Source organism: Dunckerocampus dactyliophorus, chromosome 10 (genome assembly GCF_027744805.1).
Source record: "Dunckerocampus dactyliophorus isolate RoL2022-P2 chromosome 10, RoL_Ddac_1.1, whole genome shotgun sequence".
In the NCBI taxonomy this organism is placed as follows: domain Eukaryota; kingdom Metazoa; phylum Chordata; class Actinopteri; order Syngnathiformes; family Syngnathidae; genus Dunckerocampus; species Dunckerocampus dactyliophorus.
The window spans coordinates 25,313,431-25,338,595 of record NC_072828.1 but is presented as its reverse complement, the minus strand read 5'-3'; the positions used below and the strand labels follow the sequence as shown (position 1 = coordinate 25,338,595).

The window sequence follows — 25,165 nt, the reverse complement described above, 5'->3', positions numbered from 1 at the left end:
ATTCACTTTTAACATCATTGTGTGGAATACGCAGTTTTTTTTTTTTTGGTCCTGTCCGGCCATTAGGGAAGATATTATTGTTGATCTAAATGCCCTCCTGTGCGCAACAGATTTGCTCTGCCCGGGAAAAGTGTAAGATTCTCTTCCCCTGTTATACAGAATTGATTTGACTTTATTTGATGTTTTGTTGTTATGCTAATTTGGAGCGGCAGGACCGGACAGCAACATGTTGATGATGACGCCAAAAGCAAAATGCTGCCCACCAAAACAACTGAGGCTTGTAGATACATGCCAATAAAAATATTTCTCTCCTTGGAAAAGAAAGAGAAAACAAGAACTCGTGTGGTGTCTGACAGCTATTGTATGATTGGTCAGAAATTGGTACTGGGTTTGGTTGATTTAATGCATGATGTGCTGCAGTGGAAGGGCCCTAATAGGACTTCCACACTTGAGTTGCTCGTAAAGTATAAAATGTCCTGGTCGGAATTAACTTGCTCTGCCACCTGTGCTCTTCCACAGGCGTCCACACTGTGCATCACGCCTGAAAGCAGTTTCGTTTACTGCTGCAACATACAAATGCCACAAATTGATTGAAGTCCTGTGGGAAACACTGCCTGTGTATGAATAGTGCTGTGCAAGTGAACTTACTGTACCTTGCCTTACGGATGTAGCAGGCATCTGTCCCGAGTCCTTATGCATCTCCAAAGACAAATGTGGTAGTTGTCACTGAGCATGTGAGTACGAAAACCATCTATAAATAGATTCAAAAAACAGTCTATGGTTAATTTGAATGCATCAGCCTCTAGAGAGTTCAAAGTGTAGCATAAATGTCTGTTGTGCTACTCCGCCGAGTTAAGGCCAGGCTTTTCCATTTTCCACTGTCATTCGGCTGTAGGAAATGCAAGCATGTTGTTGTGTAGGTGGAACAATGACAGTGCTCCCATTCTTTTTTTTTATCACCCATTTATCCAGTGCGTATGAGTCACATCCGTTTTCTTATTTATTCATGTATTATGTACTGTAAGTAAAACATCCTCATTATTGGAAAGATGAAAATGTATCCTCGTAAAACCCAACTTACTGACAATTACGCCTCCTCTTTGTTATTGTGGAAAAATGAGTGTACTCGGTGTTGAGTCGTCGCTCGTTTACCGCAGTTAATTGGTCCCAGACCCGACCGCGACAAGTCAATTTCCGCGAAGTAGGATTGAATATTAATAAATGGATCGTTTTCGTATTTATGCCATCGAAAACCTGTTTATGATCTTCTAAATATGGTGTTTAACATTATTAGAGCCCTCAGGACATGAAATAACACCCATACACTCACCTTTATATTTATATCACCCAATATAGTAGATATACTCACAGAAAATAAGACATATTAGACATGAATAACTCATAGACTCACATGTAAGCAGTTCCGTGTTGTATTTTTCTCGACAGTGTACTTCCAGCATACTTCAGCATACTTTAAATGACTTTACACCCGTGTTACCCAATACAGTAGACAATATAAGTGTAAATAAGCCAGTTAAGACTTAAATAAAACTCCTGCTCGAACAGTGTCCCAGTAAATGTGTTCCCTAGGGAACCTTAGTGACGAGTCTAGTGCCTGTCTCACCGAACAGTTACGCACAACTAGTGGCCAATGTAGAATATGGTACTGTACTACATTCCCAACTAGAATGCCTTTTCTGCCTTGTGTTTGTATTTTAGTTCATTTACTTAGTTCATTTAGCCACTTTTATGCTTGCAAATGCTTAATTTAGGCCAAGAATAAATACAGTTTGCTTAAATGTGCATGTTTTGTACTAATAATTAGGTCATGTTCAACCACGATCATTTATTAAGTCATTTTTGAAAAACCGATGGAGTGAGGGAGTGATGTTCGAAGCGCGATGTAGCAAGGGATGACTGTAGTGGGAAAAAAAACAAATACTCTTTGAATGTTGGCACCTTGTTAAAGAACAAATCACGAAACGGTCAAGGAACGGTCATGTAAAATAGAAACAAAATGTACACAAATCTGTTTTTTAAGTGAATGCCACAAGAAAGTGGCAAAAGACAGCAAGACATTCATTTCAAACATTTGCTAATTTCATTATGTATTTATATTTCAAGTTCCTTATCAAATGTTTTAAATTTGTAGTTTATAGTTGCTCAAAATTTGAATATCAGGACTAAATATTAAAAACGCTGCAGCTGTTTTTAACAATCCTAAACCTTTAAAAGTTATCTTAACTGTATCACCGATTCATCCATCCATCCATCCACTTTCCATGCTGCTTATCCTTAATAGGATCACGGGGGTATGCTTGAGCCTATCCCAGCTGACTTTGGGCGAGAGGCGGGGTACAACCTGTACTGGTCGCCGGCTCATTCACACACACGCACAATTTAGAGTTGCCAATTAACCTAACATGCATGTTTTTGGAATGTGGGGAGGAAACCGGAGTACCCAGAGAAAACCTACGCACGCACGGGGAGAACATGCAAACTCCACACAGAGATGCCCAATCAGAGATTTGAACCCAGATCTTCCTGACTGTGTGGCCAACATGCTAACCACTCGTCCACCGTGCGGCCTATTGCCGATTTGTGCATCTAAATCCTTACTAAGGCTGCTTCCCCCGCGACCCAGACCAGGATAAGCGGAGGAAAATGGATGGATGGGCATCTAAATCCTTCAGAAACATTTGAGGTGACAGTGGTTACAGTGAAACCTCAGTTTTTGTTCCATACAGTAAGGTCAAAACCGAAAACCACAATTTTTCTCATACCAAATAAAGGTAATACGATTAAGCTGTTCGAGACACCCAAAAATATTAACAAACAATACATTTGATAACGAATAATTCCAGTTTTGCATAGATAAACTCATTCATCACACACATTAATTTAGCATAATAAATATACACACATGTAGCTTACGCCCATATAAAACAGTGTACTTCTTAAAACTATGAAAAACAATATAAGGAATTCAGTGCACAATTTTGGAGGCGACATGTGAATTACACAGTCTGAAAGGACTAGCTGTAGAGCTCCTGTTGACATCTGGACTGCAGAAGTCTGTTGCCGTGGCTGCTCTTTAGGCTGTCCGGGGTGTTGTAGAGGGGGTGAGAGACATCGTTCTCGATAGCTCTGATCTTGCACAGCGTTGTGTCCCTGATCACCTCCTCCAACGTAGCCAGCCTGATGCCCGTAACCTTCATTATGTGGGAGATCAGAGCGAATTGTTCAATGCCACAGGATGTTCTTTCTTAGGCATTATGTAAGCATGATGTTTTCCACCAAACTGGAACTCTGGTGATGAGTTGGCGTAGGACTTTACACAGCTGGCTTGCACAGGCCTTCAGGACACGAGGGTTTATGCCATCCAGTCTTGGGGCCTTCCTGGTTTCTCCACATTTAAATACAAATGTTATTGATACTTATTGTTGAGGCGAACTTCCCATACATCCATGTGTACGCCATTTTCGTACTTTGCTACAGGTTTGCTTCCTTCTCTGAAATGATAGGCAGGCAAACAGACTAGCTTGCTACACACAATATTTAGCATACAAAAAGCACGATGAAATTTCATCAAATTGCCATCTAAACCCGAATCGTACGAAAAGTAGGGCGTACAAAAAACGAACTTTGACTGTAATTGCAATTTATGAGGTCATGGCACTTTTCCTTTTTTTTTTATACAAATAGTGGATACTGCTTGCCATTAACAATATATTTAAGTCATATATTTAAGTCAAACTGTTTGATATTGATACTGTTTTAACCTAAAACAGAGAATAAACAACCACCTTTACCCACTGATAATCTGTATCCGTTTTTACATGCTGTTTTTCCTTTAGTCTGGCAGGAAGTGGTTGTGTTTACTCATTCCCAATGCAGACCATTCATCCGTAGCAAAAACAGTTCAGGTGTTTCTAGGAAACCGCTATTGCTGCCTGCTTGATAAACCTGTTTGTTTGGATTTACTTAGGATGTGATGTTTAACGGTAATGGTCTGCTGACCTGTTGCGCTTTCATAAAGCCATTTGCCATTGTTGTCCTCCCTACAATATAACTGAACTATAAATGAGACTCTCAGACCCAAAGTGTGTGCAGATGATATCAGTCACACAAACACTGAAAGCTGAAGGATCTAGACAGGACAAGTGTGTATACTTGTATAACCACTCATACCATCATTTTGTTAAAGAATAAGGGATTCATTGGAGACCCCACAGATCTGTGGGGTAATGAGTGTAAATGCGGTTCATCTCGGCCGCGATAGTATTAATTAACCAATTAACTGTAAACCTCCACACTATAATGTTGTCTGGAGCAGGTCACAACCAATACTTAAGAAAAAGCAGAAAAAATGTAAATAAAATTCATCTAGTCAGCAGAGATGTCAATTCCTCCTCCTCAGTCAGCCACTGTGGGCGTAACTTGACCAATCGGAGGACGGAAAAATATTTAGGTTACTGTAGGCCAGCTGGCTGGCCCTTCGAGGCAAATCTGAGATCTGATTGGTTAAAAAAAACAGCCCCATTGCTAATAGTGTGCATGTGACATGGGCCAGCACTCATGATTCTGAAGGCCCCGGGCAAATTACATTGATACGGTAACATATAGAAGCTGAAATCTGATTGGACAAAAAAATATCACATACACATGCACGTACTTGAACCAGTCCAGCCAAGAGACAGACTACGAAATAAGGATATTAGATTGCTGGGAATAAATGAATAATATTTTATGCAACAAATACTACAATTTCATTTATAAATGTAGGTTAGTGCTTCTGGTAGTGGTTAGACCAGCAGAGAAGGCTTTGCTGACCCTGACTCCAATCTAATATGTATTTTTTCCCTCGAAAAAAGTCTGAAAAAGATGACTCGTCTTATATTTGGACTCTAGAGATTTATACCATACTTTCCAACCCTTCCGTCTTCCCTGATCCATATTTTTGCCTTCTTTGGTAGTGCAGGTGACAATGGTGACGGTATCTACGCTTGAACCACAGCAATCTATGAAGACAATGGTGCAGCATGTTGGCAGTGGACAGTCAGATCTTTCCACAGTCGGGGTGGGGAAGGAATTTTTCTAATCTTCCGGAAAATGTTCCTTATTTTCAAATGCGAATGTTGTCATGTATGATTTATGCCACACATGCAAACCGACACATGGGGACTTTCCCCCAAGTGAATGTTCTTCAAAGCGACAGTTTTGATCGGTTTGATGTTTTCTTTTTGATTACCAGTAACAAGTATAAACTGCGTCTCTTTGTGCTCTCTGTTATTTAAAGTATCTTCAGTCGGCCTAATCTTTTTCACCAAAATCTGCTTTTCATCTTCTATTCAGCCTCGATTAAACCCCTGGCCTTATCTCACTCTGTCAATTGCTGCTTGAAAACAATCTCGAGGGATCCTTCCAGATACACATTTCCCCAAACGGTTAAACTCAGCCAGTAGCCAAAAACAATATTGATAAAAAAATGACCCTGCTGATGACTTCTGTTTTGACTCGTGGTCACAGTGAGCTTTAAGAAAGGGGAACCCTCAAGTAAATCGCAGCGACCTCATCTGTGCAGGTAGATGGATTTGTTCAGTGATCCTCCACTTATGACTGAGCGCAAAGCAATCACAACAGCAAACAGAGATTCTGATCCATCTGTCGACAGCACGGGGGTTGCATGGTGATTGAGCACTTCACCGTGACAGAATATCTAGCGCTTCTTGGTCACATGTACAGTATATTGCTCTATACAAATCACTCTATAAAAATCACCACTGCTGCACCCTCTGGGAATACACAATGCTTTGTAAGTGCAATTGACATTTTTTATGCTGCCCTTGCCCTGACCCTAATGTGGTCCAGCCGGTAATTTATTTTAATAGCTTTTAAAGGGCTAAGATGAGGCGGGGGAGGGGATTCCACTTCACTGTTTTTTTTTTGTTTTGTTTTCACAGGCACCCATTAATTCCTGCAATTGTTGTTTAATCGAATAAAGCTTTCATGATCAGTGAGATTTCATTTATCATGGGACCATCTGCTGCCTCCTGATAGCCCTGGAAGTGACGATTGGTGTGATCGTTAAACATGACAAGTAAAGATAATTGACATGGTCCATTGGCAGTAGAGCATATTAGCATAGTCAAGGGAAATCTTAGTATCAGTCAATCCGACAAAAGGTTGAAAGAGGTTACATTTTCCATTTATAGAAGGCAGGCCTTTTGCAGGACAGTGCAAAAGTAGAACTGTCATCCTCTTCTTGACATTCTAAAGCTGGTAATATTATGTAGTCATTATTTCCAGATTCTGTGACACACGTTTCATAGCCAGGTGGAGATGATTTCTCGCAGGGCTTACCTGGGAGCTGCTGGAGGTAGAGTTGCAATCAATCGCAATGAGCTTGTCAACTGATGTCACTGCAGGAGGTGATTACTCACAAAATAGAACCACGGCATGACAAGACATGAGAGATAAGAGCAATAAGAAAAGACAATAAGAAAAAAATAAATACATGAATATGGAACAGATCACATCAAATTTGAAGTGCAATAATACATACATGATAAATAATAATAATACATAATGAGGGTGCAACGATACACAAAAGTCACGGTTCGGTTCGGTTTGATACGTTTGTGTTACGGTTCGATACTTTTTCAATACACAAAATAAATGATCTTGCCTTTTTAAATTTGAATTTGATTGAAATTGCCAACATTTTTCAAATTTTTGAACATTTTCAGCATGATATGAATGTGTGAAGTGGAGCTCAGTGGCTCCGTGCTTGACAATATAGTAGTAGTTGATCGCGGATACACTGATCTTTCAGCACAGAAGTTGATAAGATAAGTATAAAGATGCATATTGTTCAATACACGGGTCACGGTTCGTTATCCATGTGCATTGAACGGTTCGATACAGACACTTGTATTTTTACACCTCTAATACATAATAATAATAATTATACATAATAAGGTCCAGCCCTGTGTTTGTTTTCATCACTCCCATCTGTTGTGCTGAAAAGCCGCAAGGCGCAGGGTAGGAATGATCTGCTCAGTCTTTCGGTGGAGCAAGGCAGTGATAGTAATCTGCCACTGAAACTGCTCTTCTGTTGGATGATGCTGGTTGTCCATGATGGAAAGGCCACAGATGTCAGGCTGTCCAGCTCACTGCCAATGACGGAGCCTGCCTTCCTCACCAGTTTGTCCATGCGTGTGGCATCCTTCTTCTTGAGGCTGCTCCCCCAGCACGCTACTGCATACGGGAGGGCACTAGCTACCAAAGTCTGGTAGAAGATCTGTAGCAGCTTCTCGTGTACGTTGAAGGACGCCAGCCTTCTGATGAAGTACAGACGGCTTTCCTGCACAGAGCATCCTGCACAGAGCAAACAATAACTACTGCATGTTGACAAAACATGTACTTGTAGTAACTACAGTAGTTACAAAAAGGTGCCGCAAGCATGCTGGGAGCCAGCATCACTTCCGGCCTCCCGACATGCTTTGCGACACTGGTTTTGTAAAAAGTTGCCACAGTTACATGTTTTGAGTTAATGTAGATGTTTATTATTCCCTATAGTAGTAGTAGTTGCCTTATGTGCGTTTATACTTACCTGTTACATGTTGTGCTGTTATTTTTTTGCATGACTGTGGTTCATTTCACTGTGTGACAAGCTCACTGCAAATTCAGTTTTGCCTGTTGCTTGAAATCACCCAGGCTTTACAGGCTGCACTATGTACAAATGTATGTTACAAATGTAACTGGTATTTAATTTTTTTTAGCTCCAAATGTTTGTTTTTAAACCTTTTAAGGTCTTTTTTTTGGTAAATTATACCCCCAAATGACTGCACTGGCATACCTCTTATGTAGTATTTTTTATGTGAAATGCAAATAGCACCCAGAGACATCAAGCCTGAAATGGCACAGTAGAGTTTAACATTTAGCTGTAAATTGCAGGTGGGAATAAAATGACTGTCCAAAGTCTCTAATGTTGTATGACCTTTGAACATACAGCCAGCCTCATTGTGACTCTGTCTTGATCTTGAGAGGGGAGCAGATGTGTGACCTTATAGTTGAATTAACGGTGAGCCTCACCCTTGCGACTGTGGAAAGGCACAGTTATCAAATTCAGACTATTTAGACAAATCATTATTTTTTTTTTACCACACTCATGTGCCACTTTCACCAGAACTGAAATAGTACTGATGGCACTTAGTATGGGAGGAAAGTAATGTGTAGCGTACTTAGTACTTAGCAGCGATGGCAAATTTTTAGCTGTCTGTTGATCTGGGATGATTAAAAAGCCTCTTTCTTGTCAAAGTGAAAGCTTTTTGTCTTTTATTACTTACTATGTACAAGTCTGTGACGGCTAAAATGCAGAAGCAGCCTGGTAATACTGCGACAAATAACATTTCTTTCTCAGGGTTGATAATGTTAGATATTTAGTACTTTTAGTTTATGTCATGTTGATGTCATCATTGCAGAATGATGCGAAAAAGAAAACCGATATGAGATCGGGGGGGTTCTATGTGTATAGTCTGGTAATACTACCACAACAAAGGCACACCATAGTCTGATCAATTTCTTATTTTGCTTATTTTGCTGAGAGATGCAAAATACTCCCAAACCATGTTAAAACAATGAAATCAGCATTTTGAGTACATTAATAACGATATTTAATAATAAGTAACGACAAGTATGTTGATGCCAGAGTCTTACTGCTTTGAGTCCTCTGGTGTATCCATCTATCCTTTTTCTATGCCGCTTATCCTCGATAGGGTCACGGGGGTATGCTGGAGCCTATCCCAGCTGACTTTGGGTGAGAGGCGGACTGGTCGCCAGCCAATCGCAGGGTACATGTAGACAGACAACCATTCACACTCACATCCATCCATCCATCTCACCTCACCATCAAATGCTGCTGCTGTGTGTGAATGCATGAACGTGAGCTTGATGACGTCATAAGGTCGGTGTGGAGTGCAAGTGTTTGTTGGCTGCATTTACCTTTCCCCCCCACCAGGTAGGATGAACCATTTAGCATTTTTGCAAGGTGGGTGAAGGTAGTACCAGGCCATCTTAATTTGATTAAAGCAATGTCATTATTGAACTCATTATTGAAATGAATTATATCCTAACATTTCTGACGTCGTTTTTTTGTAACTGGTTTATTTAAAAGAAAAATATCTTAAAGATTTTACAAAGCCCAGGAGCTCCACCGTGCTTTTTTGAATAGAATTTTGAGAGGCGTTATCTTCCAAATTGTTCTACCTAGGGGCCATTAAACCAGGTTTCACTGTGTTGCAAATTGAGAAAAAAAGAAAAGTAATGTGACTTCTTTTTCAAGTGTCAGGGCTCGGGTGTGCAGCAGAACTGATTTCTTCTTTATAGGAGCAGAGCTGAATTACTATTGGAGAACAGCTCCACAGTTTCTGAAGGGGATGATGGAAAGGCAGAGCTCCAGCTTCTCTCTCATTCTTAGGGATATTTCAGGATGAACCTAAAATATACTAAAACATTTACAGGTGGACTTACTTTGATCTTTTCTAAACCTTTGAAGGCACGTGTTCAACTGTTCAATGAACCTCGGTTAGCGTAGGCATGTATTTTGGTGTACGTCGAAAATGTTGCCCCGTTTTGTGTGCAATATGGCGTATTGGCTAGATGCCCGAGCCACCTCAACTGGCTCTTCTTAATGTGAAGGAGCAAGCGGCTCTATTCTGAGCTCCTCCTGGATGACCAAGCTCCTCACCTTTTCTCTTAGGGTGAGTCCACTCATTTCGGCCGCTTGTATCCGCAATCTTATTCTTTCAATCACGAAAATAAAGCTCATGACCATAGGTGAGTGTGGGAGCATAGATTGATGGTCCGGTACAGCGACCGCATTACTGCAGGCGCTGGGCCGATCGCCTGTCGATCTCACGCTCCAGCCTTCCCTCACTCGTGAACAAGACCCCGAAACACTTAACACTTCTCCACCTGACGTAAGACCTCACTCCCAACCCGAAAGGTGCAGTCCACTCTTTTCCAGCTGAAAACCATCGCCTCAGATTTGGAGGTGCTGAGTCTCATCCCAGAAGCAAACCGCAAACCGCCCCAGTATACGCTGAAGGTCACAGCCTGATGACGCCATTAGGACCACATCAACTGCAAATAACAGAGACGGCCTCCAAACTGGACCCCCTCGATGCCTTGCCTGCGCATAGAAATTCTGTCCATAAAAATTGTGAACAGAATTGGTGACAAAGGGAAGCCTTGGCGGAGGCCAACGCTCACCGGGAACAGGCTTGACTTACTGCTGATAATGCGAACCAGGCTCCCGCTCCGGTTGTCGGACCGAATGGCACGTAGTCGCGCGCCACCAATCCCGTACTCAACTGTGTTCCTAATGTATCTTTATTAACAACCTGTAAGCATGCTCTCAATTGGAAACCGTAACTTGAATTCATTGTACCCCAGCTCTGTCGCCCATCTACGACGCCCAGTTCTTTGCTAACTAACACAGTTAGACCACAAGTCTCTGCTTTTCTTATTGATCACAGCTGCAAAATAACCCACAATGGAGCCAAAAAAAGTTACAAGTGCCAGCATTTTTAGGTGAGAAACAGTATTGAATTCAAGAAACAATTCATAGTAAAACGCAAACGTGTGTGGGTCTCTCGTCGTCGCTCGCGGCTGCGTCGTGTTTGTCAACAATTAAGCCTTCAGTCAAGGTAAAAGTGATGTCAAATGTTCATTTATCCCTTTTGTTTGTCATTTATATGCATTCAGAATTGTTTTCTGCAAGTAAAATTGTAATTGTTCTGTAGTAAAAGTATTTTGTTTTCAAACTTTTGGTTGTCCGGAACATATCAATTGGATTTGCATTATTTTTTACGGGGAAAATTTATACGGTTTGAGTATGTTTCGGGTTTTGTCGGTCCTTCTGGGGTGGATTAAAGACACTAACCAAGGTTTAACTGTACTTTTTGTACAACTTGCTGGGTTCTCAAGGCTCTGTCCCACTGCGCCGTTGCTGTTTTCACCGTTACTCGGGTAGAAATGCATCGCTTTTTCAACTTTTATTGCAGTTTGGCAGGTGGACAGCTTGTTCTCCTTTAGCCATGGAACTCACCGTACGCAACCTGACAACATTTTGACAACAACAGGATAAAATAAACACCCCAAAGCACATACTTGTAGCACCGGACCCTCACTCGGCCACTCAGACTCCTCCACCACGATAAGGTGTTGATTCACGGATGAGTTTTCCTCCATAGGGTGGCTGGACTCCCCCTAAGAGATAGGGTGAGGAGCTTGGTCATCCGGGAGGGGCTCAGAATAGTGGCACTGCTCCTTCACATGGAGAGGAGCAACAGAGAGACAAGCAGACTGGACTGAAAATTTAAAAAAGAAAAGGATTCTATGTCAACACCAGCTTTGAAGTAAAGTTACTGGCTGCTGAAGTAAATAAAGCCTGATAGCTTGGGTTGTTGTACAAGTGTTCAACCTGGACAGACAGTAACCCTTTTAAACCAACATACTGTACACCACTAGGTGTCAGTCATGACGCAGTAGCACCCACTGAAAGGCAATGGATCTGAGGTTGTGCTAGTGTTGAAATAACTAATTATTCTTAACTGAGAAGCTTTTGTTTGCCAAGGTGATGCAGTATCACTTCAATAATAAAGTCAGGTGAAGCGGTGGAAGAGTTCATAGCTTTGGTTTAGTTCAAGGTTCATTTGTATATAGTAGGAGTGTACACACCAGAGGTTCTCAAATGGTCTCAACCTGGGAACCACTTTTCCCAATGGTGATTACGTCACACACCCCTTTTATTTTTTTATTAATATTTAATATTTATATTTTTTAATCACCTATGTCATAATTTTAAATATTAATACTCAGAATTACACGACCAAAGTGCATTTTAGGGATTTATTAAAGCATTTTGTTAAGGAAATGATAACTGCATGTATAAAAATGCATGCATCAATGCATAAATTAAAATGAAATATCAAAATTGTACTAAGTTAGACCATAAAGTCAGATATTTTCACTTATAACTGCAATGAGTATGTACCAAGGAGGAAGATGACAAAAATGCTGCGCCTGCTGGTGTTTTACACATTTTTCTTTGCTGCATCAATATAACTGAAGTCACGAATTGGTTTGTTTGTTCGTCCTCACTTTGCAAAAGCTAAAATCACTGATGTACTTTTAAATAAAATGATAGTTGAGTGCTGGGTGAGATGGGAAGGTAACAGTGGTAATGAAGAATAATGAGGCTGTTCAGCAGTGTTGGTGGAAAGAGAGGCATTCCCCTTATTTTCCCTTAATTTTCGGAAAATGTCCCGTATTTTCAAATGCAAATGTTGACAGGTATGAATCCGAGGTGACTGCCAAGCTCCGCCGCCTGTGCTTGTGTATGCTTCCTCCCACAGCCCAGAAACAGAAGTTTACATACACTCATCGGAATTAATATCATATCAGTTTTGGCCCTGAATGATTTGTTTGACCATTTTTTTCCCCAGGGTTCAATGATTATACAACGGAATGCAATGATTTTTAAAAGCAAGAATTCTGTCCACAAGTTTGAATTTCATGTTCATTTTCTCCATTTACATAGGGTCAAACTGCTACTATGCACACAGATCAAATACAAAGCATACACATAAGTGATCACACCATCCTGGAAAAAGAACGGGAATAAATCATTCATAAGACATTCAAGCAGATGATGAGCATATTTAAGCTTCTGACTTCCCTAAATTGTCCATGGTGGTGACCCTGAACAGAATAAGCAGTAGAGAAAAATGTGTTTCTCACAGGACTGTAATCTATTTCTCAAATTTGCATAATTGACGCATTCGCAAAAAGTGGGTAAAGAACATCCATCCATCTGTTTTCTATGCCGCTTATCCTCACAAGGGTCCCGGGGGTATGCTGGAGCGTACGGGTAAAAAAACATGACAAGCAAAACGAATATCTCTCGAATTACAAATGAACTTTCTCCTGGCAGTTCCTTTTGTCGTGCCTTTAGATTGCTGAGGGTCCCACAGCATCCTTCCATGCAGCAGCATTTTCCCTTTCAAATTCAGAGGACCTACTGGTGCAGCTAGTGATAATGAGCTGGCAAGTTAGTGTGTATCACCTGCATGATACGGTTGTGTAACGGTTGTTATTTTCACACCTGGATCACCCACCGGCTTTTCAAACAAGTCAGTTGAGTTCAGTATCCAGGATGTGTTGATATCGAGGCTTAATAAGTCATATTAAATATACAGACATTTAAGGACATTTTATTTTATTAAAGGACAACCCTGAAGAAAGATTTTAAATTGGAGCAGGACCCCCTTTTTATATGAATAAAGTTTTGTGTAAGTGTTTCGCTGCACTTGTGTATAGTGCATTGTCATTTAAACACACCGTATGTAAGTTTGAGTTGAAGGCCTTTCAGGTATTTGTCTGAATTTGCTGATGTGTGTGTTGGATGATGACTTTGTGTCTTTGTGTCAGCTTTTGTGTGTCTGATCCGGTGGTGGGAGGAAGAACGGTATGTGACTCATTCCAATAAATAGTTCCAATCCCAGCATTAGTCACAGAAAAGGGATTCAGTGTTTGCCTTATCTCGCTCAAAAATCTTTTTTTTGTCATTTAATTATTTTCTACCTACCCTTTAGCCAACCCTGTTGTCAGTTAAAAGGGGCATAATCTTAGAATGTGATAAGGACGACAGTCGATCCTCGCATTGTCGTTCAGCATTCGCGAAGCTGCAGGTTGGCAAATTTGTGTTAAAAAGACAAAACTTTTTAGGCGGTTTTTAACACATCTCATTCACCCTAAGTCAGTAATAATTTATAATAAATACGTGATATCGCTACATGAAATGTACAGGATGCATACAGCGTAACGCATCAGTGCAAGATGGCACCCTGTGTGTGTGTTGCTACGGCAGCACTAGCTTCTACTGTCAACTTTCGTCAAATTGGGCCTCAAAGAGTGCAGCATGAGTTAATAAGCAGTGGGGATTATGTAGACCTGGCTTGGAGAAACGGCTTCTTGGACAGCTAGCCGGGATGACACAGCGGCCTGCGGAGCAAGGGAGCTTAGAGTGAGATGGGGATGGCCATACAATAGCTAGGATTTTTTTGAAGCGGTGGTGGTGGGCCGCATCGGAGGGTGGACTGCTGCCACTGCTGCGTCTGCAATTTTTTTTTAAAATGACAAATAGCAATTTGTAATACATTTATTTATGTTTTAATACATTTATTTATTAACTTATTTATTTAACATTTTAAACAACAAGATCCAAGAATATTGCAAAACTGTTAATTGAATGGCAAAGTTGCTGAGAGCACTGCCAACATTTAAATTTCACTTTATTTCCAAAGCACATCTCCGCTCAGCGTGCTAATTTGTCATTAAATACAGGTGTCATGTTGGGATAGAGCACTTATAAAAATACTAAGAGATGAAGCCGGACACATAACGTGTTTCTGTTGCACAACTTCGACATACAACTCGTGTTCTGAAGACGAGCCATTAGTATTATAATGATAACAAGACAGCAAGATTGTTAAGTGACACTTTCAATAAGTAAGTTGCGTTGATGATCGATGATTACTGTATCCCAAAAACGTAACAGCCACTTGTAGCTCCGAGCCAGCTAGATGCCGCCAGCCAGGCATGTAAACAAAAACGCCAGAAAGTGGAATGAGATTGAAATGTGATCGATCCCACATGTTGGCATAGATAGGCTTAGCATGTGACAAAATGCATTTTACGGGCTATTGTTAATTCTCCCGAAAATAACAAAGCGAAAGTCACCACAAGACGTGTTGCCTATCAGGTCACACGCTCAAGTGCCAGCAAGGCAGACAGGCGATTCCTGTGAATTGCGGGTGGTCAGAGCCAATGCCAGCTGTCCTTCCGGGTCAGACAGCATGATTACACCATGTGTTGTGGGGGCCGTGCCCAGCCAATCGCAGGGCACATATAGACAAACAATCATTCACACTCACATTCATACCAATGAGAACCCATCTTCGGGGTGTTATAGCAGTGGTCCCCAACCTTTTTTGACCCACGGACTGGCTTGTGTTCCCACAAATCTCCCGCGGACCGGGGGGGTGTCGTACATTATAGTGATCTAATTTATCTTATTATGTATTGTGTAAAACTAAGACATGAATAACATCAAATTAAAAGCACAAAATGAATGCTGACCCACCATCCACCAGTTCAAGTTCCAGCCAAGTTTTTCCAGAGAGATTATTACATCACTGTTTGACGTGTGTGGTAGGAGGCAGTGTGCTAGCATGAATTAACTTGAGACAAATGTGCACATTATCACTTAATAAGTCATCAAAACTTACCTTTATGCGTTCCCACATAGTATCAGCATTTGACACCAAATATGAGATGAAAAAAAATGGTAAAAATACAGTAGTAGTCTATCCGTGCGGCATGAGATAAAGTTAGCACACGCACAATGGACGTGCGTCAGGTGAGACGGATGTAACAGAGAGAATCCGGCTACTTTTCAAAATAAAACATTAAAAAAATGAAATAATGGAAGTTATTTTTTTATTTCTGTGCGGCCCGGTACCAAATGACCCACGGCCCGGGGGTTGGGGACCACTGTGTTATAGGACTCTCTAATACAGTATGTTGCATTTGCGGTGCACTTACTTAGGGGAAGCAAAATTGGAGCAACGTGCATTGACGGCATGACATTTTTAATACAAGCAGATTTAAAAATTTGAGTTCATTTTGGCTGTTTTAGCTGGAGCGGGATGTCGGGCTAATTTTCCACCACCCCTGAACCCAGCTGGAAAGCAGCTTTCGCTCGAGAGAGAAGTAAAAGTTGAGATGACATTTTCAGGCTTCTCGCTATCTCTTATCTGAGGCTGACTGTTTTTAGAGCGAGGGGCCCACTGACCGCCACAATGAAAATCTCTATCTTGGCTGCTGCCACTTGACACAACACGGCTCTGGTGTTTGTGTGTAATCACTGGTTAACGTCTGCACACTGATGTGTTGAAGAAGGAAACAGACTGGTGTTGCTAGTTTACTTCTGCAGGAAGTGGTTGCTGGGTAGAGGCAGGCACGGATGGTATTAGATGACGTCTCTACAATTTAGGCTTGGCCATATTTAGGCAGGGCTCAGCTCTTTGTAAACAGAACTAGCAGCAGTGGGGAGGGCTTCCTCTCAGCACTCTTTGCCTGTGTCCCTTCACAGAGTATGCAGAATACATGCAACATTATTAGACCGACTTCAGTCACGTTAACCAGCATGTTTGCAAATCAGCTCCTTTAAGATGGACTACCCGTTCTACAAGTCAACATTAAGAAACTCCATTTAACGTCAGCCCTGACAACAACATGAGTGAGGCCCTCTTAGATGGCTCAGGAGAGACAGCTTCTTCACTCAGCAACTCCCAGTCCATCAAACTGAAACCACATTCAACGTCCGTCTCTCCTTGCGGATCCCCAAGGATGTCACCCTGTGGCTCTCCTCGCAACTCCCCTCTGCTGCTCCGGAAGCTCCTGGTGAACCGCAGCATCGCCTTGCAAAGACGCTTTACATTGGCACACACACCCAGGTACTGGTATTAAAACTGCAAGTCATTCGTGTAAATGTGGTCAACTAGGAAAAAAAAAATCCTATATTATCAAGTCTAGATTTGGACATTGTTGAAATGCTTTTCATTGGTTTGTGGTTGCAACAAGATGTTGATAAAAAAGGTATTTATGCTTTTTTTGAAGTCACACATGTTGTAGTTGATGCAAGATATACTCGAAGACCCCATATGCTGTTTTTTGGCAGTTTTAGATCAGTCCGTGTGCCGTCTAGCTTTGGTGGTGGAAATTAGACAGTTTAAAAGTGCTTTTGGTAGGGGTGTCACGAGACACTCAGTTCACGAGACAAGACGATACAAGAGATTTGGGGACGAGACAAGATATTAACCTTACTTTTAAGAAAAGTACAACGAAAAAATATTTAAATATCTATGACAGTATATTGTATGTATGTTTCTGTTGTTCTGTTCTTGTTGTCACAATTGTTGTTGTTGCTGCTGTTGTCCTTGTCTCTTGTCTCTCTTTTTTTTTTGTTCCCTCTCATCCCCGCACCCCCTCCCCCGTTTCCTTTTCTCTTCTTCTCTGTCCCCTCCTGCTCCGGTCCAGTCGCTCCAAATTAGAGAAGAAAAAAATTAATTAAAAATAAATGAAGATTTAAGAACTACAAAAAAAAAAGAAAAGTACAACGAAAAAATATTTAAATATCTATGACAGTAAATTGCCATCTACTAATTACATTTTTACTACATTACACTCTTCTGCACTCTGTGCGTATGCTAGCCTGCCCTGCCTCCACTCACTGTGTGACTGACAAAAAGGCTCACCCCGTTCATGGTGTTGTTCTTTGGAACAAAGGTGTCAAGGTGCTGAAAGCAATGCACAGAGTGAACTCTCGTCCTGCCTGTGTGGAGGCGATGGAGGAGGCAAACAGACAATATATTGAGGCCAGCAAAGCATTTATTGTGTGATTAATTAATGAACTTGTCTTCCAGGCCTAGTGCCCACGAGACAGTTTTTTTTTTTTTTTTTTAAACAGAAATCTTGTCACGTTTTAATCTTGTGAGAGCTTTTGACACGAGATCTTGTGACACCCCTAGCTTTTAGTAATCCCTACTGGGGAACACGCCTTTTTATGTGCTTGTAGCAAGCTGTGTTTGTGTGGAGTGAGTGTCTCCAGGATACACTTTTTACATATAAACTGTAATTCTGCGCTTGTTCAGCATAATACAGTGGAACCTCGGTTAGCGTCTGTCCCACTTAGTGTATTTTTTGGTTAACGTTGGAAATTTACGCCACAATTTTGTGTTAACATTTTTGGCTTCGTGGAACCAGTTAATTGGATTTCCATTTTTTGTTACGGGCAAACTTGATTCGGCGAGCGTCTGTTTCAGTGAGAGTCAGACCATCTGGAATGAACTCTTGACGCTAACCAAGGTTCCACTGTAAATGCCACATATGACATACAACAGCGTAACATTAAGGAGTATGACAGGAGGACACAAACGTTAGACACAAACACTCGCATTGCTATGTGTACTACAGTGTTAGCATTACATCATGCTAGGGTAGCCTATTTGCTGAAGAAAAACAAAATGATCAAACTTACAGCTGTCATGTCTGGCAGACTAAACGGATACATGACAGACCTCCAGGCTTTATTTTAAGATGTGTAGCAAAGCCTTTTTTTATTTTTAATTTAAATTTTTTATTTTTAGAAAGCTGTCTGTAAACTGGTGGGTGTACACTCAGGGCGGGCTCATTTTATATACGATATTTATCTGTGCCATATCTGTGCTCACAGACAACCATTTTGTCTTGAGCGTATTACAGAAAAAAGTTCACAACTGTTGTGAGTTTTCTTGTTAGACTCCAAGCTGTGACAAGTTTAATTTAGGATGTGTACGGGTATATGCTCGGGGTGTTACCTCACCCCTAAGTCAGCAGGCTGTTGGCCGTGCCGTGTTTTAGCGCACTGTGCTACTTGACTGATTATCATAAAACGTGTGAAACGTTAATGAGTGTTCAGCAAATGTGATATTTGCCTTTGTACACCGGATCTATCTGTTCTTCATCAAGACCGTAATTAATGAATACAATAGGCCCATGTTTAAATGGGTGGATAATATTCACCTGTAAATTTCCAGAGTGTCACATTAAAAAATAAAATTAACTAATGTAAGTACAGTCGTCCCTCACTACATTGTGTTTCAAATTTCACTCTGTCGTGGTTTTTCAAAAATATATTTATTAATAAATTATGCTGTTTTGTGGTTGAATACGTCCTATTATTGTTAAAAATATGCACATTTAAGCACATTTTATGTATTTTTGGACTAAATTAAGCATTTTCAAGAATGAAATTGGCTAAATGAACTTAAAGTACAAATCTAAGACATTCATAAGATTTATTGAAAGATGCTATGTAGTGTTCTACACTGGTCACTAGGTGTCAGTAATGTTACTGTAGTGTTAGGTGTGACACAGGCGCCAGACTTGATTGCCGAAACAACAGGCTTTTTTTGCAGGTTTGAATGACCTCACAACAGACACAATAATAATAACATAATAATACTACTAATAATAATCATAATAATGATACGGGCTACTGTTGCGGCTATAATTCACTCCAGCTAAAACTCAACTCGTCTTGAACACATTTACTGCAACACACATGAGCACAATTTATGTCCTAAATGTCTTATTTTCTGTGATTATGTCTACTATATTAATGTAAAGGTGACTAAAGGAGTGTTATTTCATGTCTACAGCGCTCTAATAATGTTAAAAATTGTATTTAGAAGGTCGTAAACAGGTTGCCTATCCTCTAACTACAAAAATATTTTATTTATAAGTAAAGAATCCTACTTTGTTGAAATTCACTTATCACAGTGGGGTCTGGATGAATTAACCTTGATAAACGAGGGATTACTGTATTCCTAAATATGCTGTCGACACTGAAATTTAAATTGTTATGTCATCCCGTCTAATGCATTGAATCTTTCGTGTGTTTAACTAACAAAAATAACATAGCTGTCGTGAATTAAAGTCAGCTATTTGTAGTATTTGCCCTTTTAATACCAAGGGCCTATTTACCCGAGAAAAATCCAGCAAAACACCTGTTTTGTTTCATTGTGTCTTTCGTTTTTATGACCGTCCCATTTCATACGGAGCTGTAACACTGCTTGAGGACACCGTAATTTGCATACCAAGCCTGTGTCACGCAAGTGCACACCAGCTACTTTATTATTGGCATTTTGCTCAGCGTACATTGGGGTCAGGAATATGAATGTGTCCCTGCTGGTCAAACCTTGCCGGATTAGCATTATGAAGCGTTATTATGTTGACACACACACACACACACACAAACAACAGCAGCCCTGTTCTCATCCATTCATGAATGGATGTGACCTACTTGGCACGCGAACATCCTGCGAGTTAGAAAATTGCGTCTTACTTACGGAAATGTTTCATTGTTTGAACCAACGGGCAAAATTACGTTTTTATGGGGTTTTATTTTCAAAAAAGACTAAAAAGTCTAGCCTCAGAATGACCAAAGAGCCCCCAAATTTATGGTTCCATACAATTGATTCAATAAATTCATCATTTAACAACTTTTGCTGTGCATCCATGTATATGCTTCATCAACAATATTCATCAGTACTTGGGTGGCTGCAAGGCATCTGAGGGGACGTTTCAGTTCAGTTCAGCTTGCCTTTTGATTGCATGTCTCAACAAAAACTGGGCTAAGCCAGCTCTAGCAGACACAGAAACACCCTCCAGACCTCATTCTCCCTCATTCCAAGTTGTGACAACCCAGATTGTGTTCTGTTATCAAACTGTTGACTATGATTAAGTCTTTGAATGCTTAACATTCTCGCCCCCTGTTGGTCTGGCGTTTTTAGTCATTGTAAAGTGCACCTTAAAAGATCATCCTCTGTAACTCGATGCCAACTCTTTTAGTGTTGTGGGTTTGCATGTGCGCCCTGGCATTGGATACCCTGTAAATACTTGTATACAGACTCATTGACAGCTTAGTGGGCTGTCCTCCACTGCAACCTCGGGGGACAGCACAAGTGCTTTCATTGCTGGACGAAGAGGTTAGCCTTTGTGGACACTACCCTGCAAGAGCAACAGCTCGGACTTTCCTCTTTCCATAAGAGAAATTGCACGGCAAAGCTATTTTTTTCGTAGGCTTTTCCCCCCAGTTTATTCCAGCGGCCATGGCTGTCAAATATGAACTCACTATCTTTGAGTGAAGCTTCCTTTTGGAGAGACATTAGCGCTCCAGTCTGTCCTGTCAAGGCTTGTCTGGGAACTTACTGGATCATCTGTTCAGCATTCCTTTACTTTTTTTCCTTCTTGCATCCTGAGGCACTGAAGATTAATCAGATCCTTCCTGCATCTGCCTGTATCACATTTGTTTGTCTCTCTCACCTGTTTGCTTTGGTTAAAAAAAAACAAAAAAACTCATGAAGTCAGTCCACACCCATCCGCTGGTTCATCAATGAAAATACAAAAACAAGTTCAAGGATTTCCATTAGAGGCTTGGTTCAGATGTACACCTTACTGTCATTGCAGTCGACAGTGTGAGTTCAGAGTTTAGACGGACGATGAACAGAGACACTAGATTGTCGAGGAAAGGCTTGGCAGCAGGTTTTGGACATGGCCGAAGACACTCATGCCTGGGGTAGGTTTTAACTTTTCCGTACTATCAGGAGGGAATGGTTGCTACACTTCAGTCTTTCAGAAGTGCTTAGGCCGATTTACTGGTTGATATTGAAAGAAATAGGATGCCATTGTTTTGTAACTACTTTGAATTGCATGATTGACAATACACACTGTTAATCAGCACTCGTACGCGTCTTGTTCAGGAAAACACTGACAGGTGGAATCCTTTATTCACAACTTGTACTAAAGCTAATAATATTTGCTTTCCAATGTATTTTTCCTTGTTGAAATGCCAGCTGTGGTGTTGCCATGAACAGAATTCACATCCCGAAAGCCGGAAGCTTGAGGAAGTGCGTCTTCAAGCGAAAGTATTCTAATTGAAGGGCGCGCCATGCATATGTTCAACGCGGGAATGTCCGTAATGCACACAGCTTACGCATTGTTACTTGTTGAAATATATCCACAGAAATAGTAGGTCAATTTATAGTGGGTCATTTCTTGTCTGTTTTGTTATGATCGTGACTTCCTGTTTGGTTAAAATGTTTCCCAGAAACTTTGAAATGACCTCATAGATAAATGGTACTGCCAAAACTCATGAATAAGAGTGTCAAAGCATGTGGATATGTTTGTGCTGCAGCGTTTTAAACACAGATGGATACGAAGTACAGTTTACATTCATCAAAATATTTTCCTGTCTGTGTGTGTCCGATTATAACAGTGTCGTCAGTCGGTCTGCTACGTACACTGTATTAGAGACCTGTGCACAGTATGGGTGAATTGTGGCTCTCTGCTTGATAAGTGGATGCTGCTGACGTCTAAGCACACTTGGGCTGCAACTAACAATTATTTCCTTAGTCGATTAATCTGAAGCTTGTTGTTTAGTTTAATCGGTTAGGCCCAAGAGGGACCAAATCGATATGAACCAAACACAAACAGTTAGTGGTTGAATATTTTGTTTTGCCTAAAACAAAGAATAATAGGTGTGCTTTTGTGGATAGCTAAGGAAAAAAAAGATTATTTAAATACCAAAGTAGCTGTCAATTAATTGGATTAATTATTGCTCTAAAGCACACTTACCATTATATCTCCATTGCTTGCATGTTTGAATGTTGCATTTTGTATTGAAAATTCATGTGTGTTTCTATTCCCAGTCCCAGTCAGGCGGCCGTGCTGGGATTATTGGGCTTTCTACTCTACTGCTTTGTTGGCTCAGCTTCACATTGCACATCCCACCATGACCACAAACACATGCCACACGTCAAGTACTCGCTGCTTCTATTAAAGTGCTTGTAATTCTATTTGCCAATTCATGTCGAAGGTTAGCAGTTTAATTTACACTGCCCTCGCTTAAAGTGTTTTACTGAACCTAAATTATTACTCATTCTCATTCTCATTCCTAGTTTTTCATGAGGTTTGAAGCTCACCTGTAAAATTAGCGGACTAGTGGTAGTGATGGGAATGTATTGATGAGATTTCTTTGTTGCTTAAATTGATTTATTACCAAAATATGTGTAAAATGAATTTCTAAAAAAAATGTAATTATATAAAATGCTTATTAGGAGTGTCAGTGTCAGTCGGATAAGAACACAACAAAACAACAACAAGAAAAAACGAGTATGGGACTATATTATCCTGCATTTATCTCCGATATTGGCACTCCAATACAAGAAGTTCATTTCAGACTCCGCCCCAGCACTTCTATCCAGCATTGCCAGGATCCAGGATGCAGAGCCCACGTGATCACAACAACAGCGTGTGCTGACGTGTTAACAGAGTAGCAAGGAGTTGCAGTGCTTTTCGTTCAAGTCAGAAAAAGACGTTGCTGCTGAATACACAAAAACCAGGGAGGTTTAATGCAACCGACTTCATCGTGCATTTGAGCAGCATAATACAAAAACAGCATGGGGTGTTTTGCAAGACCACGGCTCCCTCAAACATCCAACGGTGTCTGAAACATTTGCAAAGCGTGAGAAACGGCCACGGGACGGCAAAAAGCCATTACAGTCGTCCCTCGTTTATCGTGGTTATTTGTTTCCAGACCCGACCACAATAAGTGAATTTCTGTGAAGACGGATTCATTATTAATAAATGGATTATTTTAGCATAGAAAACCTCATGACATTCTAATTATTGCTTTATTAACAAGCAGAGAACACATGCAGTAACATTCACACAGGAGCTGCTGTCAGCCACACTCTACACTGCTAACCTGCTGGTAGCACTCAGCTAACAATAGCAACTCTAGCCAGCTGGCGCCACACACGTCACTTCCGAGGTCTTAAGGCACACGCAAGTCACAGATACTGTATTACACTTCATATCTTGTGTTTTGAATGCCTTGTATTTGTAATTCCATTCACTTAGCCATTTTTATGCTTGAAAATACTTAATTTAGGCCATGGATACTTACAAACATGTACTTTTTTTTGCAACTTGATTTGGACTTTGACATTGATGACTCAGGATTTGACTTGGACTTTCGTCTGATGACTTGAAACTACTGGACATTTTCAGTCAATGTGTCCCCCATTCAAAGTATTCAACTAACGCGATTGTTATTGTGTAATTTCCAGCAAGACAACATATTTTCCCTTTGAATCAGCCCCATTGAATGCATTTATTAATGTCCAATAACGTTTAAGAACAAACAGCGAATGTGTGGATTACATTTCTGTATACTGACTGAATCCTTAATGCTATGTCAGCACTCTTTTTCTGTGAGCCTCGTAGTACTGCTCTTATTTTATTTTAAAAATAAAACAATTCAAAATACATTCATTGCTTTTGTCTGATTGTTACATTGTTAAATGTATGACTTGTACGGACGCGGAAATTAAGACTGCGGTACTCTCCTCGACCTGTCTTGTCTTGACTTGAGACTTGACTTGGACTTGCACGTACTGTATATACTTGAGACTTGACTTGAGATTAAAGACTTTAGACTTACTTGAGATTTGCAGAAACGCTGACTTGCTCCCACCTCTGTGCCACACGACAAAGTAAGTCATGATAGTATGTATGATTTGTGCTGAGATCCCATTGATATCGGTATCGGCCGCAATAGTGGTATGTATGGTATTGGAAGTGAAAATGTATCGGGACACCACTATTTATTATTTATATGGCTCTATTTACATGCTCAACATTGAACAGACTGCTACAAAAAACAAATGATAAAATACAAATCCAAAGACCTATCTCAATTCTCTGATTGTGTGTATTATTTGTAAAAAAAAAAAAAAAAAAAAAAAAAAAAAAAACTACAGTGAACAAGCACAACATCCACAAAACATTACACAAAGAAATACAAATTAAAATGTCCATAACTAAAAGAAGCAGCAGCATCCAGGTAGGAGTTTTTTTGTCTTTAGTGAAGCTTGGCATTTGTGGCGGTCCAAATGTATTTGTGGTGGGCTGGCAAACACTGACTGGTCATCAAATTATGCAGCTCATAATGAGGGAGTCCAGACATGGCTTTCCTGTAACTTATACCACTGTGCAGCTTTTGACATTGGAAGCCTTGTGTGTGTAAGTGAATCCTCATATTGTCCAGTGCACTCCCAGCAGTCATCGCCACTCCAACCCGTTGCAAGAGTGATAAAGGGGCAAACAATAATAAAGCAGACCCCCAAAATAACCCCCCCCCCCCCCCCCCCCCCCCCCCCCCCCCCCCCCCCCCCCCCCCCCATGCCTGGAATAGTTCCTCAGCCCCGCCAGACTGGCTGCTCATTACACGTGAATGTGACATGTGTTTCTTGTTTCCCGTGCATACATGCACTTGAGCGCACACCCTGTCTCTGACATCATTCCCCAAACGCTCATGAATTGTTTCAGATACGGCCGTGTTGCCGAGATGTTTGTGTTTAACGAGCTCTGGTAATCCAGGCCTCGGTAACTTTTGCTGTTAAATGTTGAGGTGTATTTTGGGGTAAAT

General features: G+C 40.8%; 1 protein-coding gene across 3 annotated transcripts in view; it reads left to right on the top strand.

Annotated features, from left to right (window-relative positions):
- The window catches only part of pde4cb (phosphodiesterase 4C, cAMP-specific b), a 101,861-nt gene that overhangs the window by 27,935 nt on the left and 48,761 nt on the right, over positions 1–25,165 (top strand). The window contains exon 1 of one of the 3 annotated variants that reach the window (XM_054788528.1): positions 20,644–21,250. The exons of the other annotated variants lie outside the window; for them this stretch is intronic. Within the exon in view, the coding sequence (XP_054644503.1) occupies positions 21,174–21,250 (77 nt within the window). The 5' untranslated portion in view covers positions 20,644–21,173. Of the gene's footprint in view, positions 1–20,643; positions 21,251–25,165 lie in introns of those variants that run through there. 3 annotated transcript variants of the gene reach the window in all.